General features: G+C 34.7%; 1 protein-coding gene across 2 annotated transcripts in view; it reads right to left on the bottom strand.

Moving 5' to 3' along the window:
* COL21A1 (collagen type XXI alpha 1 chain) overlaps positions 1-20,664 on the bottom strand; it is a 138,903-nt gene that overhangs the window by 7,955 nt on the left and 110,284 nt on the right. For both annotated transcript variants that reach the window (XM_044917712.1, XM_044917711.1), the window contains 7 exons: positions 14,004-14,048; positions 11,949-12,002; positions 9,926-9,979; positions 6,969-7,022; positions 5,282-5,353; positions 3,539-3,574; positions 647-691 (listed from right to left, as the gene is read on the bottom strand). In XM_044917712.1, coding sequence (XP_044773647.1) covers positions 647-691; positions 3,539-3,574; positions 5,282-5,353; positions 6,969-7,022; positions 9,926-9,979; positions 11,949-12,002; positions 14,004-14,048 — 360 coding nt within the window. The remainder of the gene's footprint in view (positions 1-646; positions 692-3,538; positions 3,575-5,281; positions 5,354-6,968; positions 7,023-9,925; positions 9,980-11,948; positions 12,003-14,003; positions 14,049-20,664) is intronic.

Here is a 20,664-nt window from a genome sequence, read left to right as displayed (position 1 = left end):
CTCAGCAATGCAGCAGCACGCAAGCTACATCAAGTACAAATCATTTGTAGGCCTCTTTTGGCCCCATTTAGCTCTGACTGAACTTGCAGGCCATATGGCAATCTCACTACAAACACTACTTAATGAGGAGAATCTAGACAGGGAAGAAGCAAAACAATTTTACTATGAATCTATTCCGTAACACAGTCCCTCAAGATAGTATCTAATTAATCTCCAGCATAGTAAATTCTATCTCTGAACCCGTAAGAGGGAAACAAGTACATTCCTCCCCTCCTAACAGGCTTCAACTACTCACATGTCAAGAAATAAATCAAGACTGAACAGTAGATACGGAGATACTGCCATTGGATGGCTGCCTTTGGCCAATAACTATTCCAAGACAGTTAGCCATTCACTTGACCAGAAAAAAGCATGGAAAAGCAAGTATAACAGTCACCAATCAGTACAGAAAAATGAAAATATAAGGCAAATGATTAAAGCCAACCATTATCAGCACCACCACCTGACATTTTCTTCCTCGCCTGCTTAGAGTGTGTACTACATCTGCCGTTCTTCCCACTCATTTCCATTTGCAAGTAACCGGCTCCCAACACCATCCAGTTATGTGATTCATTATTTCATTGACCAGCAGAGAAAACAAAAATACCTGTTGCCCTGGGATCCCTTGTCTTCCATTTTCTCCCTTTTGGCCCTTTAAAATTTAATAAAAATTATTGTTAGCTTGCACACATATAATGCACTCACATCTAAGACACAAACTATGTATTAACCTGTGGTTAAGAAGAAATGTCACCAAACCAGTGATGCAAATATATAAAATGATGTAAGAGAGGAAGAAGTCTCTCAGAGGAAGAAAAAAAAAATCAACCCTAATATTAACAACATGAAAATAATTTAAAAATCCAATGGCTGTGGACATTTTGTTAATTTCAATGACATAACTATGTTCAGTGCTGACTATACACATGCCAAGACAAGAAGACATCTTTAAAGGAATTTTTAAAAATTAAAAATACACTACAAAGTGGAATATTACTCATATATTTTGAAAAATGGAATCTTGCCTTTGTGACAACATGGATGGAACATGAGGGCATTATGCAAAGTGAAATAAATCAGAGAAAGACAAATATTGTATGATTTCACCTATACGTGAAATCTAACAAAATAAAACAAACCAAACCAAACCAAAAAACCTAAGCTCATAGATACAGAGAACAGAATAATGTTTGCCAGAATGGAGGGGGGTGGGTGAAATAGGTGAAGGGGGTCAAAAGACATAAACTTCCTGTTATAAAATAAAGAAGTCCTGGGGATGGATGTATAGCATGGTTACTACAGTTAATAACACCATATTGTATATCTGAAAGTTGCTAAGAGAGTGATTCTCAAAAGTTTTCATCAAAAGAAAAAATTTGTAACTATGTAGGGTGATAGATGGTAACTAGACTTATTGTGGTGACCACTTCACAGTGTATACAAATTTTGAATAATTATGTTGTACACCTGCAATATAGTTGACCCTTGAACAATGCAGAGGTTGAGGGCACCAACCTCCCTCAAAGTCAAAAATCTGTGTATAACTTTTGACTCCCCCCAGATTTAACTAATAGACCACAGTTTACCAGAAGCCTTATGAATAATATAAACTATCAATTAATACATCTTTTGTATGTTATATGTAATATATCCTATTCTTACAATTAAGTTAGAGAAAAGTAAATGTTAAGAAAATCGTAACGAAGAGAAATACATTTATGATACTGTACTATATTTATTGAAAAAAAAAACTGCATGTAAGTGGAACTGGGGTGTTCAAACCGACATTGTTCAAGGGTCAACCATATACTATTATATGTCAATTATACTTCAGTATGATGAGTACCATAGAAAACATTTTGCATGAAGATCTTTAAATCAGGACAAATAAGAAGAGAGGAAAATTAATAAAGATATAAACACATTTGTCCCTTTAATAAATACTTTTGGATATCCATCATATAATACATGGTCCTAGCCCCTAAAGCACTACTTCATCCCTACATTGGACAAGATAATTAGCAATTTCTAGGAAAACAAATACCTAGGTAATATAATCAATGAATGATCTAGTGACTTAAATTTTAAATCACTCTTGCATCGTGATTTATTCACTTATTTACTTAAGTGAATTCCTAATATTTATTGAGTGACACCTATTTGCTGGCCCAGAGGGACACTGAAACAAAGATATTGTTTACCTTCATGTTGCTTACTGTGTGGTGGGAAAGATAAGCCATTAAATCAAGACTAATGACAATGCATACTTAAATATCTGGGCTGGATACTACCGGAACAGGAAGGGGTATCTGACAGAAGGGGCATCTTATAGGGTAGGGAAAAAGACTCAACCTTAAACGACCAAAAAGAGTCAAACAAAGAAGCACTTTCCGGGACAGACTTTATCTTGAAATGTGTGGGGCACCACGGAAGGATTCCTGAGCAGATGTGTAGCTTAGTTATTGCATGCTGGTAGGAGCATGGGAGGAAGGAAGGAGACTGCACTCAAGGGACCAGTGAGGAGGACACTGCAGTAATCTGAGACCCATGACAAGAAATGATTAGGACAGTGTGGACATGAAGAAGGGGCCAAGTTCCAGAGAGACTTAGATGTGAAACTGCTGGTGGAGAGAGAAGAGAATGAATTTTAAGATAACTTTCAAGACTTTTTCCCCTCAGGTCATTACACAGTGCTACCAATTACCATGACAAAGAACAGAGTAGGAGATGGTTTATGGGGAAAGGTGACAAGTTCTGTTTTGGACACGTTGATGTGCACATGAGATATCCAAACTCAGTACCAAGAAGAAAATTGGAATATGTAGGTTTAGGGCCTCACAGACACTTCCTTAAAATTTGCCTCACTCTTCATCTCAAAATTAACTTAAAGACATCATAATAATACCTGAATATCTTCAGTAAAAGAAATTGAATCAACAGTTGAAAACCAATTGTTGAGACTCTAACCTTAGTAGAGTCTAACTCTACTATTACTTCAATTTGTAATTTCCTTTTATGCCTCCAGAAATTCTAGAGTTCTTTGCCTTTGTTGCTAAGACACCCAAATGAAACATGCTTCTAAATCATTAGATGTCCTCAGCCTGATTTAATTTTTTGGTATAATTCCCCTTCCATCTGTTAGTTTGAACATGTTTTATATTTGGTGTTAATGGTTTCTTTTCGAATTGATTTGTGCCATAAGCCATTTCAAAGCATTTCTGGAAACATACATACTTTCCATAAATATTAGATGTAATAAAATCTATAACTGTTTTTGTTGAACTATTTGGTTCCCAAGTTTTCTACAACACTGAAGTGAAGAAGAATCTTAAAATGAGATTTGATGATGACTAAAATGTTTAGAAGACAAGAAGAAAGCTGGGACTTAACAATTAGATACTGATGGCAAAACAGGAAGGAGTTGGAAACCACGTAAGAACTAAAAAGAGCAAAGCCCTGATTTTATTGTCAAACAAAAATAAAAAAGCCAGCAACATACCTGAATGCCTCTTTCACCTTCACTTCCTTTGTCCCCCTGCAAAAAAGGCAGTTTAATGTTTAGCATAATCTAGGATCTTCTGTATCCTTTCAAATAAACATTTTTCCACAGGAAAAAAATATTTGGTCTCATACAAATTCCACAAGTTATAAGCAGAAGCTGATTCCAAAACAGTATTTGGGAAGACAGTAAAATCGTATTATGTCAAAATGATGTTCTAAATGAACACTGTCTTGTGCTCTTACATTTGAAAGGAAAATTGACTACAATTTCTATTTTACCAGGAATAAGACAATTTTCTGTATTGAACACCATCTGAGGTTAAACAAACATGAGAAAACTCATTTTGACAACTGTTGCTTTATTAAATCAAACTGAAAATCTTCCATTGAGCCAGTTGTAGCCACACATTTATAGGACGCAATGAAGTAGAATATTATGTTGAAATGGTATTTTAGAAAACATATGCTTCAAAAATGAATTTGAGGGGATATCCATATTCCAGAATAAAAATAAAAATCCTAGGATTTTTTCAGCTAGAGGAGATATTCGAGATCAACTAATTCAATGTCCTGGTTCTTACAAGGACATGAATATGAATATGAATTAATATAATGAATCTGCAAATCAAGAAAGATAAGCACTTGCCCTAAGATGAACCTGGACACCGTTTCCAAATTTCTTTTCTACCTTACCATGCTCTCTAAACAAAGAGCGAGTTTTGTGTTTACAACAAACAAAATATAGGTGATCTTTTAAAGGGCAAGTTTTGAACACTAAATTTCTCTAAATCCAAACATATATTCACAGGTTTACTTAATATGTACTAAGTTTCTAACACTTCATTGCTGCTGAGTGTCATCCCTGTCTCTCCTGTGTTACCAGCTGCTTAATGGGAAAAAAAGGTTAAGGATCATACTGGTTATAATAACCTAGGGGCCAAGTATATAACACATGAGAAACAGAAAATTGAAATGGTAGAAAAACTAAAACAGCAAGGGATATATAGATGAAGATGTAAGTTAGTATCCTTTCCAGAATAAAAGCCAGTATATTTACTTTTATCCTGAAATGTACGTATTTGCAGTGGGATTGACTTCTTTGACAAATGGGCAGTTAGTTGTGTCTTAAAACCCCCAAATAATATTTATATAGATATAGCTTCAGCCTTCCTTTACTTGAGGAGAGAGAATGAACCTAAAGTGTTGCTCTCTTCTCTCACCAAATCATTCTACATCAGTATACATGATTTGTATTTTAAACTCCTCAAATTCATTTTAAATGAAATTCTATGTAATACACTCTTTCATAAATAGGAACTTCATGGTCAAACATTCTGGGTGTAATTTTTATCTTTTTACACTTTTGCCCCAGTTTTGGTAACAGTAATGTTCACATTTCGGTAAGAGTGCCTGACATGGAATACTTTTCCTACAAAATTCTGATTCATGTGGACTGACAGCAAAGCAATCTGAACTTACAGGATATTACTTAAGGATTTGTTTCCATTTTCTGAGCTGCGTGCCTCATCCAAGGCCTTCATCTAGGAGACCATACCCATGTAGGGACATGAAAGATACCACAGCTATGGACATGGTGTGGATCAGATCATACATATACAAATATAAAAGTCAGCTTATCGTTAAAAGTATAATCAGTCCTACTATGATACTTTCACAAAAGGAAGACTTACATGCTAAAAAGCTGATTAGAAGTTAATTATATCTCCTAAATAATGCATACCTTTTTTCCTTGAATTCCAGGTAAACCCAGGTATCCTGGTTCTCCCGGGAGACCTACTGCCCCTGGTTCTCCCTAGGTAACATAGAAATTACATAAAGATTGCAAACCTACTGCTTATGCAAAACACCACTGTTTTTATCCCTACATATATCTCCAATTTATAATCCATGGTTACAAAATTAGTTGACATTTAGAGTTATTACTGCAGACAGAGTAAAGAATGAAAAGGTAACTGGAGTCCTGATAAAACTTCTTACACTTTTTCCTATCTTTGCTAGTTAAACTATTCTGATAGCAATGTTTTAAAATTTTATAAATATTTGTCATTTTTATTTTATTTTATAGCTTCAACCAGAAAGTAAATAATAAAGTAGTGATAATAAACATAGGTATCTTTTGTTTTATTAACTTTCTCTTGTTCCTTGAAACTGCTTATTCTCATATTGCTACTTTAAAGAATCTATTTTATTGTTACAAAACTGGAGAGTAAATAGAACTAAAATTACTGAAAATCTCATTACTGTTTTTACTTTGTTATAGATTTTCTCTCTACCTCTCACAAGCACACAATGAACAATTTAGTTACTAAGATTTGCTCAGTATGCATGCTTCATTTTAGAATGTCTTTTACCACAAAATATATTAATACCGCGATGTTCTTCATATGCCGTTATGTTTTTAAAACGTAATTTTAAATACAGAATAGTACTTAACTGTATTGATTTACCATATTTGTTTTAATAAAATGCCAATTATTAAACATTAGTTTTCACCATTTTTATTTTCATAAACAATATTGGGGTGAACATCTTTGTAACTAAATAGTAAACACACTCATGTTTTTTTCTTTATACGTAAGGAATACTGTTTTTTAGAAGTAAATTCTTGAACTATTTCCAGTACAGGTAATATTCCACAACTTAATTCCTCCGCTCTCCATCATCCCGGATAATCCCAAGGGATTAGTTCCTTTATGAAATAAAGATTGCTTAAAAGTCTTACATAAGGAAATTTTCTGAAAGTTATAGTGATGATGTGTCAATGACATTTAGGTCATATCTGTAATATATAGGATGGAATCCTGAACTTGCTTCATGGTTCTTTGGTTTGCGTTTTACCATTAATTTCAAACTCTATCACATCAACTAAAGCTTACTCTCTTTCGTGGAAAGAGCTTTGTCCTCTTTACTTATTATGCCCATTCCTGAACTGTTGAATATTACTGTAGATTGTTAAAGGCTTGAAGAGATTTGAAAATCCTATTGAAATAAACATCAACCACTTGGTTTGGAGGAAACTGGTATAAAGGGCTCTGAGACCCCACACTAAATCCCTTCAATCAGCATACAAAAAAATAGCACCACTTGTGAGAGCCACACCCACTTTCCTTCAGTTACAGAAGACAGTGATATTCTCTGGACCAAAGAGGAGGTTCATATTAGCATATGGATTTTACCATTTCTAGCAAAATCAAGCCAAAGGGTAGTTTATGTCTGTTAACCCAAACTATGATAAAGTGTCCAAAAGACAAATGAAATCTCGCATTGGCCATTTTCCTTCATGTTTGTTAATTTTGTAATATAGATAATCCTTCATTTCATATAACTTTTCTTAAGGGATACATCAAATAATGAAGGGGACTTACAATTCTTTGAATATATTTCCAAATGCCTCAAATGATAATTACCTTTAGTCCAGAAGCCCCAGGCATCCCTTTAAGTCCAGGTTCACCTTTATTGCCCTGTCAATGCATCAAACCATTTGAATTTTTAAAAATATAGTCACAATATACCTGATATAAACACTTAAGAGAATACATTTAAAATAATTTTTACATTTTCAACTCTCCAACTGTTTGAAACATAGACTCTGTATGTTAAGCCTACTTATTAAGAAAAACTCTTTTGGGCAAGGAATGAGTCCCCATATTTATAAAGCTTTCTAAAAGCATGTTTTAAAGTTAGCAGCTACAAGTAAGGGACAAGCTACGAAACCTCAGGAACCAGTGCTAATTAGCTGGGTCTCCATACTCCACAGACCAGAGCCATGTATTTTAACAACGTCCTATACACTGAGAATCTTCATCTTTGCCCTGTTTCATTTTCTCAGCATGACTCACCTTCAGCATGCAACTGGCGGAAAGAAAATTAGCTTCAAATGTATAGTGGCTTTTTTTTTTTTTTTGAAAAAATATGAATCAGAAAATGTTTACTTAGTGTTCTTTTTCAGGATTCGAGTGCAGTCCTTTCTAATAGAAGCTGGGAGGGCAAGACCAACTTGACAGGGCAAAGAATATAAAAATATAAAAGGGGTTGGGTATATATAGAGAGAACACATCTGCTGGCTAATAAGGGGAGACTGTCAAAGATAGTGTTCGTTTTCAAATATACTTTGATACCTAAAATCCCAATCTAGTCAATGTCTGGCAAAAGCAAGAGCCAAACTGGGTGTACTAATAAGTAAAGGTAATCAACTTCATTTTCAGCTTTTGAAAAGTTTTCTAGGTTGCTCATGTTGAAACATATGAACACAATATTTGGACTTAAAGCATTCAGCACGTAACAGCATTATTAAGCCATTGAACAATGGTTCCATAAAATTTCTACTTTTACAAGTGATTAAGCAGAAATTCACAGAGGTGACAAGACTTGCTGCAAGTTACAGTTACAGGACTTGAATATGTTAACATATCTTAATGTCATTTAGATAACAATTTTTAAAACTAGAATATAGTATGGCTTAATGGCTTTTTTAAAAAAAAAGGTATTATAAACCAAGTTAGATGTTTTCTAAAGATCCACCATAGAGTTTCAGCCTTGTCCTTGCCCTATTTAATACAACTTTTTTGTCCCACCCTAAAATTCATACCAATTGATACTGAAGGCAGAGTTGACAAACTTACTAGTTGACAAAACAGGCAGAGATAAACTAACATGGAGGTAAGTAAACTATGGCCCATGGGCTAAATCCAGCCCAATGCATGGTTTTGTAAACCGAGTTTTGCCAGAACACAGGCACATCCCACACAGTTAGTCCATGGCTGCTTTTGCAATATAATAGCAGAGTTGAGAAGTTGCAACAGAAGCTATATGGCTCCCAGACTAAAATATTTACTATCTGGCCTTTTGCAGAACACCTGAGCTAATATACTACATGAAAAAGAGTTGAAGTGTCTCACTGAAAAGATTACATTCAAGAGGTATAATTTTAACACTTTGAATCTATTTTTAACAAAATAATTGCACAAGTACAAGATGAGAGAAAACAAACTTTACAGTAATTCATGTAAAAATAAGCAAACTGATCCTGGAAACAGCCATATCAGCTTTCCCAGCCATATCAGCAGAATCTACTCAAGTGGTGGATGCCATACAGTATTGTTCTAAAACTTTTTATGAAAATTCCAGCAGATTTAATGACCCCTAGCTCAGTGTGAGCTAACAATGTGAAGTGGCTGATAAAAACAAGCTGATGAAATCTTAGGCTGAATTCATAAGAATTAGAGCATCCAGAACACCACGGGGGAGTCCACTGTACCCCAGTTACAACTACTATGTATCTTCTTAACTCTGTATCTTCTTAGAAAATGACTTTGAGATATTGTGCAGGATCTCTACTTGGTAAGGGTTTTATACCAATTCTGTGCATACTTAGTACTGCTAGGACACACAATACTCCAAGGATTCACAAGGATCCACCACTGGTGAAAAGGCAGCTACTTTTCCCTCATCACTGGGCTCCCATGATGTTTTATCCTATTTCTTTCTCTAAGTAGTTTTGAAATTAAAAGTAGAATAGATTAGGTCATCTACTCATCTTCTCGTTTTGTATCCCAGGGTCTATTCCCATGGGACAACGTCTAGTTAAAGGTTTAATTCTTCCAAAAGAGCAATTCCATCATTTCCTTTTGTAAGGTTGTCCTACATTCTACCATTAAATAGTTGAGAATAGTTTGAGTCTAGCCAGAACATACTTAATTTGAGCCTCTAATAAACTAAGAAAAAAAAAAAATAGCTGTCTTAGCACAGGATTCCATATACCTAGAAAATGGTCCAACCATGGTATTCAGAGTTTCAGTTCTATCTTGAGAATAACCTAACCTGACATCCTAAACATATTTGTCAGGCTTGCCTAACATTTTTTAAATATACTATTAATTATACTAAATAATATACTATCTTACCCACAGTTCTGAAGGAGAGAATGCCTAATACAACCCATGACAAGGCATTTTACAATAAAAATTCCATATACATTCTACCAAATAAAAATATCAAGATGATGACTCAGGAACTGGTAAAAAGTTATCCTCAATCCTAACTACTAACCCTCTCCATTTGGTGGGGTTTGGCACCAAACTCCATACAACTCTACACAGTCCTCAGTGCTCCTGGGATGATGAGAGAGGAGGAGGGGCTCAAGTAGTGAGAGATTCCGGACATTTTCCTGCTTAAACCAGACCTGCTTTACATCAGGCTGTTTTTATATGCTTAGTTTTTGTTCTAAGATTTCATTCTTACAAATGACTGTTCATAGAATTAAAACCACATTTAAATAAAATCAGTAGAGTTAAAAGTTTTCCTGAGTACATAAATGATCATTTTCCATAAAGTTTTCTATCTTATTTAGTTTCATTTTGTTTACCTTAGATCCTGGTGTTCCAGGCTGACCGGGCAAGCCATCATGTCCCATCAAACCCTACATTTTTAAGTGGAAGTTTCAAGAGTAATTTAGAAAACAATATTAGAAAAATATTAAATCAATTTCCAAGGTACACATTCTCAAAATAATCTGCTAAAAAATAATACAATATGGGGAAAAGTTTCCCACATACATCCAAATAAAGGATAATAAAAAATCTACGCAAGATAGCATGAAGGCCAGCAAAGCCCTCCTAACGTGGTTGCTCAAATAACCTACAAATAGCAAAAATTCCTGGAAAGCTAGTAAAAGAAAAATGTAAACAAAAGTTGATTTTTTTTTTTCCTATATTCTCACTTTCTTCCTTTTGTCAAGATGGCTAAATTAGGTTTCTTCAGAGATGTCATCCTGGTCAACTTTACATTCAATTTCTGTTTTCTTAAACAATATTTTGAAAGAGTTACCATCTAATAAATTCTCTGAATCTAACAATCTCTCTTCAAGTTACAAAATGATCATATTTTTAACCATATAATTCAAAATATGACAACAATTACTCTAGCAACAAGGAACTAATTTAATTTAGATTCTACTTTAAATACCACTACATACATTAAAGCATTTGCTTTCTCTTAAACATAGCAGAGGAAACGTGATGAGCAAAAAATATGCAATATCATCAGAAAACATAATCTCAATAGTATCATATTGAAAATACCATGTCATCACTACTACGCTTTGCTATCAATTTAGGATATTACTGCAACTATAAAATGTAAAACATACTGGCTCATCGCATTAGGTATGTTACATATACATATTCTCAAAGTTCAGTGAGGTTCTAGCCAATACCTTCAGTTTTGGGAAGCTAACTCAGATACTGGTAAATCACCAAGTTTATTCCTTTTTTTTTTTAATTTTAATTTATTTGACAGAGAGAGACACAGTGAGGGAGGGAACACAAGCAGGGGGAGTAGGAGAGGGAGAAGCAGGCCTCCCGCGGAGCTGGGAGCCCGATGGGGGGGCTCAATCCCAAGATTCCAGGATCATGACCCGTGCCAAAGGCAGTTGCCTAACTGACTGAGCCACCCAGGCGCCCCACCAAGTTTATGCTTTCAATGAACAAATGACATGGTAGTGAAGGTGGAGGTTGAATATTCCATTTTAAAGGGAACAGTCTTCTTTTAAACCTCCCCAAAAGTCAAATTCATATCTAATGCACAATATTTTTCTTATTTACTCTTATGTGCAAAATTCACCAACTCTTTCACCAAGCAATGGATAAAATATCTGTGTTAACTTACATAAAGTCATAAACTGTTAAACATGAAAGATACCCATTTAACTTAAAGAAAAAGCTATTATAGGTAATTTGAATCACAGGTTAAAATCAACATCACTTCTAGCAATTTTTATGCAATCTTGCACACATACAATAGGATTTTCATAACTTCTAATATCAAACTCATATGTCCCTTCCAGTCTCAAAACTTCCAAAATTGGGACGCCTGAGTGGCTCAGTCGGTTAAGCGTCTGCCTTCGGCTCAGGTCATGATCCCGGGGGGTCCTGGGATCAAGTCCCGCATCGGGCTCCCTGCTCCGCGGGGAGCCTGCTTCTCCCTCTGCCTCTGTCTCTCTCTCTGTCTCTCATGAATAAATAAATAAAATCTTAAAAAAAAAAAAACTTCCAAAATTATTTGTTCACTAATTAAGGATCTTCCTATACAACTCTTCTGAATATATTCTTCCTTATTAGTGTAATAAATGTGTAATTTTTTTAAAAAAATGAAAAAAGAACATTTAAAGTTTTAGACTTTTTAGGTACTTAGTTTTTTTTAATGAATAGATAGAATATTTGTTTTCTGGTTTCTGGAAAAATGGACATAATCTTTTTCATACAAATGGATTTGTGGACCCCCAAAATCTCACTGTTGGATCCTCCCCAGTTTTATAAACTCCAAAATAAGAACTCCTGGTACATAGAAAATGTATTTCAAACACCCTGATAATAATGACATTAACATACAGGAATCCCTGGAGCTCCTTTTTTTCCTAGTGGTCCTGGAGGCCCAATGTCTCCCTAAAAATCAAATACAGATTAAATTTAAAATTTTGAATTATCAATCCATTTCCAGGAATTTCCCACCAAAGCATTAAGAAATGAAAATTCAATACCAATCAGCCCAGTCTGCCTCCCCTTTCTCTACTGTAAAACAGAAGCAACATAGGATGGAAAAATCAGGAACATAACACCTTAAAGATTTGGGCCTAAGGTCTGTGAAATCACTAAGTCATATATTTTTATGAGAATATCTGGAGAGACACTGTCATTGTTTCAAACAAAGACCTGGAAGTTCACACAGAGTTGGTGAGGTAAGACAACGGGGGGCGGAATCATGTGAAAAATTTTCTTTCTTATCATAGATGAAGAAACATGATAGTAAACATAAATTAAGAAAATACAGGATATAGAATAGCATTTCTACGTCAATTTCTTGGACTGTGGCTAACTAGGTACTCCAATGGCGTCTTTGAACCCTGAACAACAAGAACAAAAATCTGGAAAGAACATCCTCTGGGAGATAGTGCTGGTCTTATAAGAAGTTGGAGAGGTCTTCAAAGATCCCGCATTTTAATAAAATATACTCTGGGTTGACACTATGATTATGAGGATTTAGATCTATGCAGAAATCTTGCCAGAGATAGAGATGCAGGAGCCAACAAGCTCTAGGTGTCCAGTGCATGAGAAACTGAATGGTGGGCTAGCCATGGGGGGAGGGTGGGAATCTTTAATACCTGGGACGACCCAGGACTCTTACAGGGGCTGATGTGATATCCATGGCTACCAGCAGGAGGCAGCTCTCCATGCCCCAATTAGGCTGACAGAACTCACACCAATTAACATGAAGCAGTGAGCTCATTTTCATCAAGAAAGAAAGAGGCAGCAAGCCATAAGACTGAGAGTTAACAGAAATAACAAATTGCAGATACTGGAATTGTTAGAAACAGATTTTAGAATATATGAGATCTTTAGAATATATGAGATCTTTCATGGAATCATGAAAGACGATTAGGACCATAAATGGAACAAGAGGCTGTCAAGAATAAAAAGATGTTATTGAAAAGTTGAACTTTCAGAAATGGAAAGTATGATTGTCTTGTTTTAAATCTATTGATGGTTTAAACAGCAGAGTAGACACAGTAAAGGAAGAATAAGTACAGTAGGAAATATATCCAAAAAATTTAACCAGAATGCTAGAATCAAGGATATGAAAATAAGAAGCTCTTCAGAAGCATGGAGGACAAAATGAGAAGGAATAAAATTCATCTAACTGTAATTCCAGAAGGAGGGAACAAAGATTGGAAGAGATGTAATTTGGAAATAACAGGTGATGTCTTCCAGAGTTAGTGGAAATAATTCCACAGAGCCAGGAAGAAAACTGAATTCTCCCCAGGGCGAATAAAGAGAAATGCATATCTAGATACACTGTAATGAGTTTTAGAACATGAAAGACAAATAAAATACCTTAAAAGAATCCCAAAGAAAGGGACTGATCAGTTACAAAAGAATAGTAACTAGAATGAGAGCAGATGTTTCATAGTTAATAAGGGAATCCTGCAGACAATAGAAGAAAATCCTCAACATGTTTCAGTGAAATAATCATCAACCTTGAGTCATATACCCTACAAAATGATCCCTCAAAACCAAAAGTAAAATAAAGATATTTAAAATTAGATAAAATCTAAAAGGTTGTTACCAAAATATCTGTACTAAAAGAACTGCTAAAGATATAGTTCAGGAAGTAGTAAAATTATCCCAAAAGGATGGTCAAAGAGCACAATACAGAAAAGTAACCAAGTAAAATAGAAAGCACATGTATAAACCCAAATTAATATTATCTGTATAAAACAAAAAACTAATTATAAAGACAAAATAATAGTTTCTGAAATTATATCATATTTGAACAATTAACTGTTGCCATGAAGGTGGTAAGAATATATTCTATGTGAAGACATTACCACTTTGCCCTTCTAATAAACAGATCCAGCCCCAAATCTTTCAAGTTTCATTAATACTCACTTTTTGTCCCATTAATCCTTGGTTTCCAGGAAATCCTGGCATTCCCTAAAAAGTAATAAAGTAGTATTTCAATTTTAAAAAGTATAGACTTTATCACTAAAGATGAATTCAAGTCCTGATTGGATTTTTAACTTGTAAATAATGCATAATTTCAAACTTACATCATCCACTTACAGTATAACACTGCTACTGACAATAATCCAATTTGGAACGGAGAAAATTTATGGGATTCAATATTATATGAACATCTACTGATAGTTAAAGTTTTAAATAAAGGCTTTCAAAAAGAAACACTTATGAGAATATTAACCTTGGTTCTTCTTTCAGACCAACATAAGTGATAAAAATAAGGATACTTCACTTGAACATATTCCGATACTATTTAAAATGAATAATGCAAGAAAAACTGTCAAGTCATAGGAGTTCAGATTCAGTACAACAAAGACCCCCACCACCTCACAACCATAATTAAAAACTAGTAAGACTAATATCCTCCAAACTGAGCCATGAAACACCCAGGAACTTTAATTCCTTCTATAAAATACAACAATCTTTCTCCTAATGATTCCCTTGTTCATAAAACTATGAAAAATATGCAGGTCACAGCTTGAGGACAGAAAGAAATATAGAGAACTCTTTCACATGGCTCCACCTAGATGTAGAAGTTCTTCAGCAAAATTCAGAGAATATTGATGTTCATTGTACCAATTTGAGAATAACATTAGCATATTCATTAATGGGCAAGCAGTTCTATTGACAGTCATGCAATGCATTTACCAAAATAATCTTTTACCAGCCAAAGCAAACAGTGATGGCACTAACCAATTTCCATTTTTTATTGATTTTTCTTAGTTCCTTTCTGAAGGACACTTCAGTTAAAATAAGTAACACTGGAAATAAGTAACTAGACAGATGGCCAAAAAGGAATTTGAAAGACAAGGAAATTGGGACCCATCAGTATTTCTTTGAAAGCCCTCTGCATTATCAGGGCTCTCAAAGAAGAGCAGTACTCCTCAGTAAATCAAGGCACGTGGTAGAGAGGCCACTATCAATGAGATCAAGTTATCTTCTATTACAGGGAGAGTAAACCATTATTTTGATTTTCACATCTTGACTTTATTAACACAATATTGGTCAATGTGTTAGCCACAATTATAATGCAAGACACATGCATATAGTTCTGGTTTTAAAAATCTGAATTTGAATCATAAATTGGAATTCATGTTGATTTTATTTGGCTCCATTCATTTTGTCACGGCACTACACCCTTTGCAAAGAACAAAAGTTGTACGTGAGCAAGGACTATCAACAAAGGGCTTGTAGTCTAGTTGAAAACACAAACTTTTACAAACATACGAATTAGAAAATAATATAAAACCATATAAATTTTAAAGTAACATTATAAAACATGAGCATAAAAATAAGGAAAATTAAATAACTGAGTTTTTGTAGAAAGAACATAGAATGATATGAATTGTATCCTTCCAAGGCAGAAAATGCATATTCTCAATGCAATCAATTAAGATCAATATTGTTCCAAATAAAGGCTTCCATTTCGATAGAACATAAGTTGGCATGACACCATCTGTAATCAATTCCCATTCAAATATACATATACACACACTCACTATAGGTTTAGATTAAGTCCTGAATCGAAATAAAACCTGTCTGTAAAATCTTATCAGATATAAGACAGCCATATATTGTTCTATGCTGAAACTGGTGCAGCTGCGGCCATGCAGAGTCCTTTGGCCCCAAGAATCTCTAATGGGGTCATACAATTACCAGGTCAGGTCTTTCCTATAAGACCTGAGAAGCTGAATTTCTTGCTGCACGCTGTCCTTTACTACTTAGAATTTCATCACTATTCAAGTCTCTATGCCCTCACACAATCTATGATATTAGTACAAATCAGTTACAGATACCCTGCCTCTACTCCTGTTTCGGAAGCCAATTCCAGTGCCAGAAAGGCCACATCCTCACTGTGGGGGCAAATGGAGTTATGCTCAGGCACCCTGACCTCCACCTCCCAGGAGCCCTTGAGAGCCCCCCCAATTCACACCCTGGATCTGATTTGACACCCTATTACCTAAATAATTATAATACTGAGCTTGGTCTCTATTAGGACGTAGTCCCAAATCTTATTATTTCAGCATATCAGATATTGAGAGTATTTGGGGGAGATTCCAGATTTGAAAAAAAAAAAAGATTCCTTTTCCTATTGTCTTAACAAGTTAGTAAAACATTAAAATATAATTCAGAGATATGCAGTCATATATTCTATGTCTAATTATGCCAAGAACTATTGCTTATTTTATAAATATCAACCACAAATATATAAAACTATAGAATATTTAAAAAGAAGATGTAAAACTGATTTATAAAAGCAATTCTTGGCAAAACTAATATGATACCATGGGTATGCATGCATGTTGAGAGAGAAGTTAACCAGAACTGAAGTCATTCAGAGCTATATTAGTTAATAAAATTCTCCTAGATTTTATTTTCCTGGGCTCCCATTTATTGAAATTCACTAAATTTTGCCAATTTTACACTAGCAGAAGTATTATTCAAAACCAACTGAAATTTACCAGCTTGTCGATCCAAAGTATTTAGTGACAATTACTTCATACAGCAAATGTTTTCCAAGCAAACTATTTTATATTTTACTTTCGGCCTATGTGGTTCTGGATTCAGGCAACTGTGAGAATGTATAAATAAAGACAGAAACAAGCATTTTATTTGGTAAGAGGAAAGCGGTGTATTTCCCCACTTCTGTGATTTCAGTCTGGGTTTGATAAAGAGCAGAAAGTCAACTGGAAAATCCTGCATAATGTTGTGGTGAAAAAAGTGTTGACATAAAAAATGTTCTAGAATCTTCTCTGTAACCATTAAACCATTGATGTGTAACAAAAAGTCATTAAGAATAGAAATACATAATTTAGAATAAAGGGTTTGGCCCCTATTTCCTAAAGACCACTTTGTAATGAAGGAAATATGTCCATGATACATTACTTACAAAAGACAAAAATATCACTTGATACTTTCTCAGGTCCAATGAATTCAGTTACCATACCCCTGAAATCAGAGCATCTTGGATCCAATCTGCTTGTAAGTAATACAATATTTTCAATGTACTAAAAACAAATCTAACCCGTTAATGGTATTTTTGTATCAAAATTTTCAATCTTTCCGCACAGTGGTAGAGATATTTAATATACAGTTATCAAAATATCAGAAGCATGTTTTTTATTGTATCAAGAAGTGATTTGTTTGTTCCTAAAGATTCATGAACTCTTATTAGCTTATTAGCTAATTAAATAGCTACAAAATTACAACTACAAATTAGCTTATTAACTATAAAAATTACAACTATTATTACAATGATTATTAATAAAAAGCCCAGGGGAAGCAGTTACAGGGTTAGACCCTGAAGTCAGCCAGCCCATTATCCAGTGGCTGAGGGACTCCAGAAGTATCCCCATTTTATACAGGGCAAAATAACAGAATCTACCTCATAAAGTTGGTACATTATATCAATTAACTCTCACAAGCTTAGCTCAGTGTTGGCACTCTAATGAAAAATTTTCATGACTGTCTTTTCACAGCTCCTCCCTGACCTTTGAAAGTTGTGAAATAGATGAAGTCAATTCTCCCCCATGTCTCAAAATTTGTCCTCCTTTTTCCTTTTAAGGATGTCTTTTTTTTTTTTTTCTTGTGGGGGAGGGGTCTTCCTACCTTGCCTTTCTCTACCCGTTTCCAAAATTTCCCATTGTACCCAAGAGGACTCCAGCAGTCTAAGGCTTCCCACTAGGGGGGTGCCGAGTTGGCAGTGCCCGTCACCCACTACCTTTGTCTTTTCATGTTTGGCTAACTTTGACTACAATGACTTTTTTGCTTTTTAAACATTCACATATATTTCATCACAATTCTTTCAGGAAAATATAACGAAAATTTCAAATGTATTTTCAGTTGAACCGCACAATGTCTTTCAATCCTTTTTTTAAAATTCCACAAAACTGACAGATCATTATGAATGATGTACAAAAGATTACTCTGTGGTAAGAGAATGCTGAAGAGAAGTAACTCACAACCATAGCTGCCAAACCTAAAACAAACCAATACATAAGTACTTGTAATAAACCCATAATAAGGGAATCACCAGCTTTACTATTCCCTTTAATACTTCAACACAGTTTTACTACTCCCTCTAATCTTTTTTTTTTTAAAGATTTTATTTATTTATTTGAGAGAGAGAGAATGAGAGAGAGCAAGCACATGAGAGGGGGGAGGGTCAGAGGGAGAAGCAGACTCCCTGCCCAGCAGGGAGACCGACGCGGGACTCGATCCAGGGACTCCAGGATCATGACCTGAGCCTAAGGCAGTCGCTTAACCAACTCAGCCACCCAGGCGCCCTCTCCCTCTAATCTTTAAGGGGAAAAAAAAAGAATCTGAGTAACATTGGATGAATTTCTTCTTCCCTAGCCTATGGATCAGGACGCCACATGGGAATGGACCCAAAGTACCCAAAGGTAAGTAATTTCAATAGAAAATGCTTTGGTAAATATTTCTGGGTTACTTATGTTTACACACAACAGAAAATGTCACCAGTTTGACATAATAAGTTACAGAAAGAGACCAGAGCTGGCACCAGAAGGAAAAGCTATCTGGGAGCCCTTACAAAGTTGCTTCATGTTACTGGCATTTCTCTTCAGCATCTAAAAGCATTTTTTAAAGGCCAAAAAGATATTCTAAACAATTTTATTGTTGTCAAAGTATCATTTTTCAGGACAAAAAAAAAAGACAAATGTTTAGCAAATTAAAATAACATACCTGAAAACCCAGAAGAGGATGGGGAGGACAGGATTTAGAGACCCACGGACGGTCTCTGCACTCCCACCACATCATGGGAAAGTCACGGACTCACTCTGAACCCAGAACTCCAGAAAATAACCTGTCCCTTTATATTAGCAAGTAAGATCATGCACATGAAATATATTAGGGAGTTAAAAGGAACATATACATATAGACACATGTAATGCTGAAAACCAACTCCATTTGAAAGAAGTTCCAAAATGATATTGGAGCTACTCTAAAATGAGTTCTGATCCTCTGAGAACCTAAAAAATGCAGTCCATTTTGGTACATGGAATGTCACTGTATAATGCAAAACAAATTGTGATGAATTTCTCATAAAGGAGAAAAATGAAAATGAATTTTCCAAAGACCTTTAAAGTCAACTCAGTTGCTGAATAGATTTTATATACCATTTTCTAGAGAAATCTGAATTACTTTTTTAAAGAAGTTCATATATGATCGAAGTCACCAAATGAAAAATTTTTAGAACACCAAATCAAAGGTGAAACTAGTTTAATGAAGAACACAAATGAGTTTTTAACCTTAATAGTTATAATTCATATAGTAAAAACTAAATAACCGATTATTTGAAAATTATATCTAATTTGTTGTCTACGTGTCTTTTATTTAAAACCTGTTTTTAAAACATGTATATAGTTACATACTTATTGTGCAACTCAGCCCACTGTGAATTTTGCTGTTTATATATGTATATCCCCATTTTCCTATTGAAAAATGAGATGATACACTAATAAGCATTCACTAAAAGAAAAAAAAAACTTGAAGGAAAACTATGTAAGTTTTCTATTAACCCATGACAAATCACACATATTTAGTGGCTTAAAACAACACAAATATATTCTCTTAGTGTTCTGTAGGTCAGAAGTAATGCATGGGTCTCACTAGGCTAAATTCAAGGAGTTGGCAAGGTTGCACTCCTTTCTGGAATCTCCAGGGAAGAAATCATTTCCTATTCATTCAGGTTACTGGCAGTTGGGGAACAAAATAAAACAAAAACAAAACAAAAAAAACCAAGGTCTCCTATTTTCTTGCTGGGGGCCATTCCCAGCTTCTGGGGGCTACCACATTCCTTGGATCAGGCCCCTTCCCCCAACTTCAGCAGCAAGTAGCTGGTCAGGTCCTTCTGGTGTTGAATCTTTTTGACCTGTTTCTCATCCATCTTTTCTCCTTCTAATTATGTGTGATTACATTAAGGCCACCCAGGTAATCTAGGATAATATCCCCATCTCAAGGTCAATAATCTTAACCATACTTCAAAGTCCCTTTACATTGTGAGGTAAATAATGTTCTGGGAACTAGGATATGGATATCTCACAGGGGGAGGAGGGGAGTCATTATTTTGCCTACCACAGAAATATTACTTAACATGCAAGGACCAGATAGTTTCTATGTTATTTAAATTCCTCCAGGGCATTAAAGATGGAGGTGATTTAAATTCACATTATGAGGCCACCATACCCTAATAACAAATCCAGTCAAGAATAATATCTAAAAATGAAATCTACAAACTAACCTAATTTGTGTCAACACAAATGCAAATGGCTTTACTATAATGTTAGTAAATCAAATACAGCAGGGCATTAGAAAAGTAGAACATGATTAAGAGAGTTCGCTTCAGGGTGCAATGAGTGTTCAATGTTAAGAAATATATCCATATAATATGTTCATCCAAGTTATTAACAGTTTAGAGGAGGAAAAATACAAAACCATCTCAAAAAATACTAAAAATGCATTTTGCAGAATTTATCAGGCATTATTAAAAACTCTTACGAATCTAAATCTA

Source organism: Neomonachus schauinslandi, chromosome 8 (genome assembly GCF_002201575.2).
Source record: "Neomonachus schauinslandi chromosome 8, ASM220157v2, whole genome shotgun sequence".
NCBI lineage: Eukaryota > Metazoa > Chordata > Mammalia > Carnivora > Phocidae > Neomonachus > Neomonachus schauinslandi.
The sequence above is the reverse complement of the archived record's forward strand: the minus strand, read 5'-3'. Positions and strand labels throughout refer to the sequence as shown.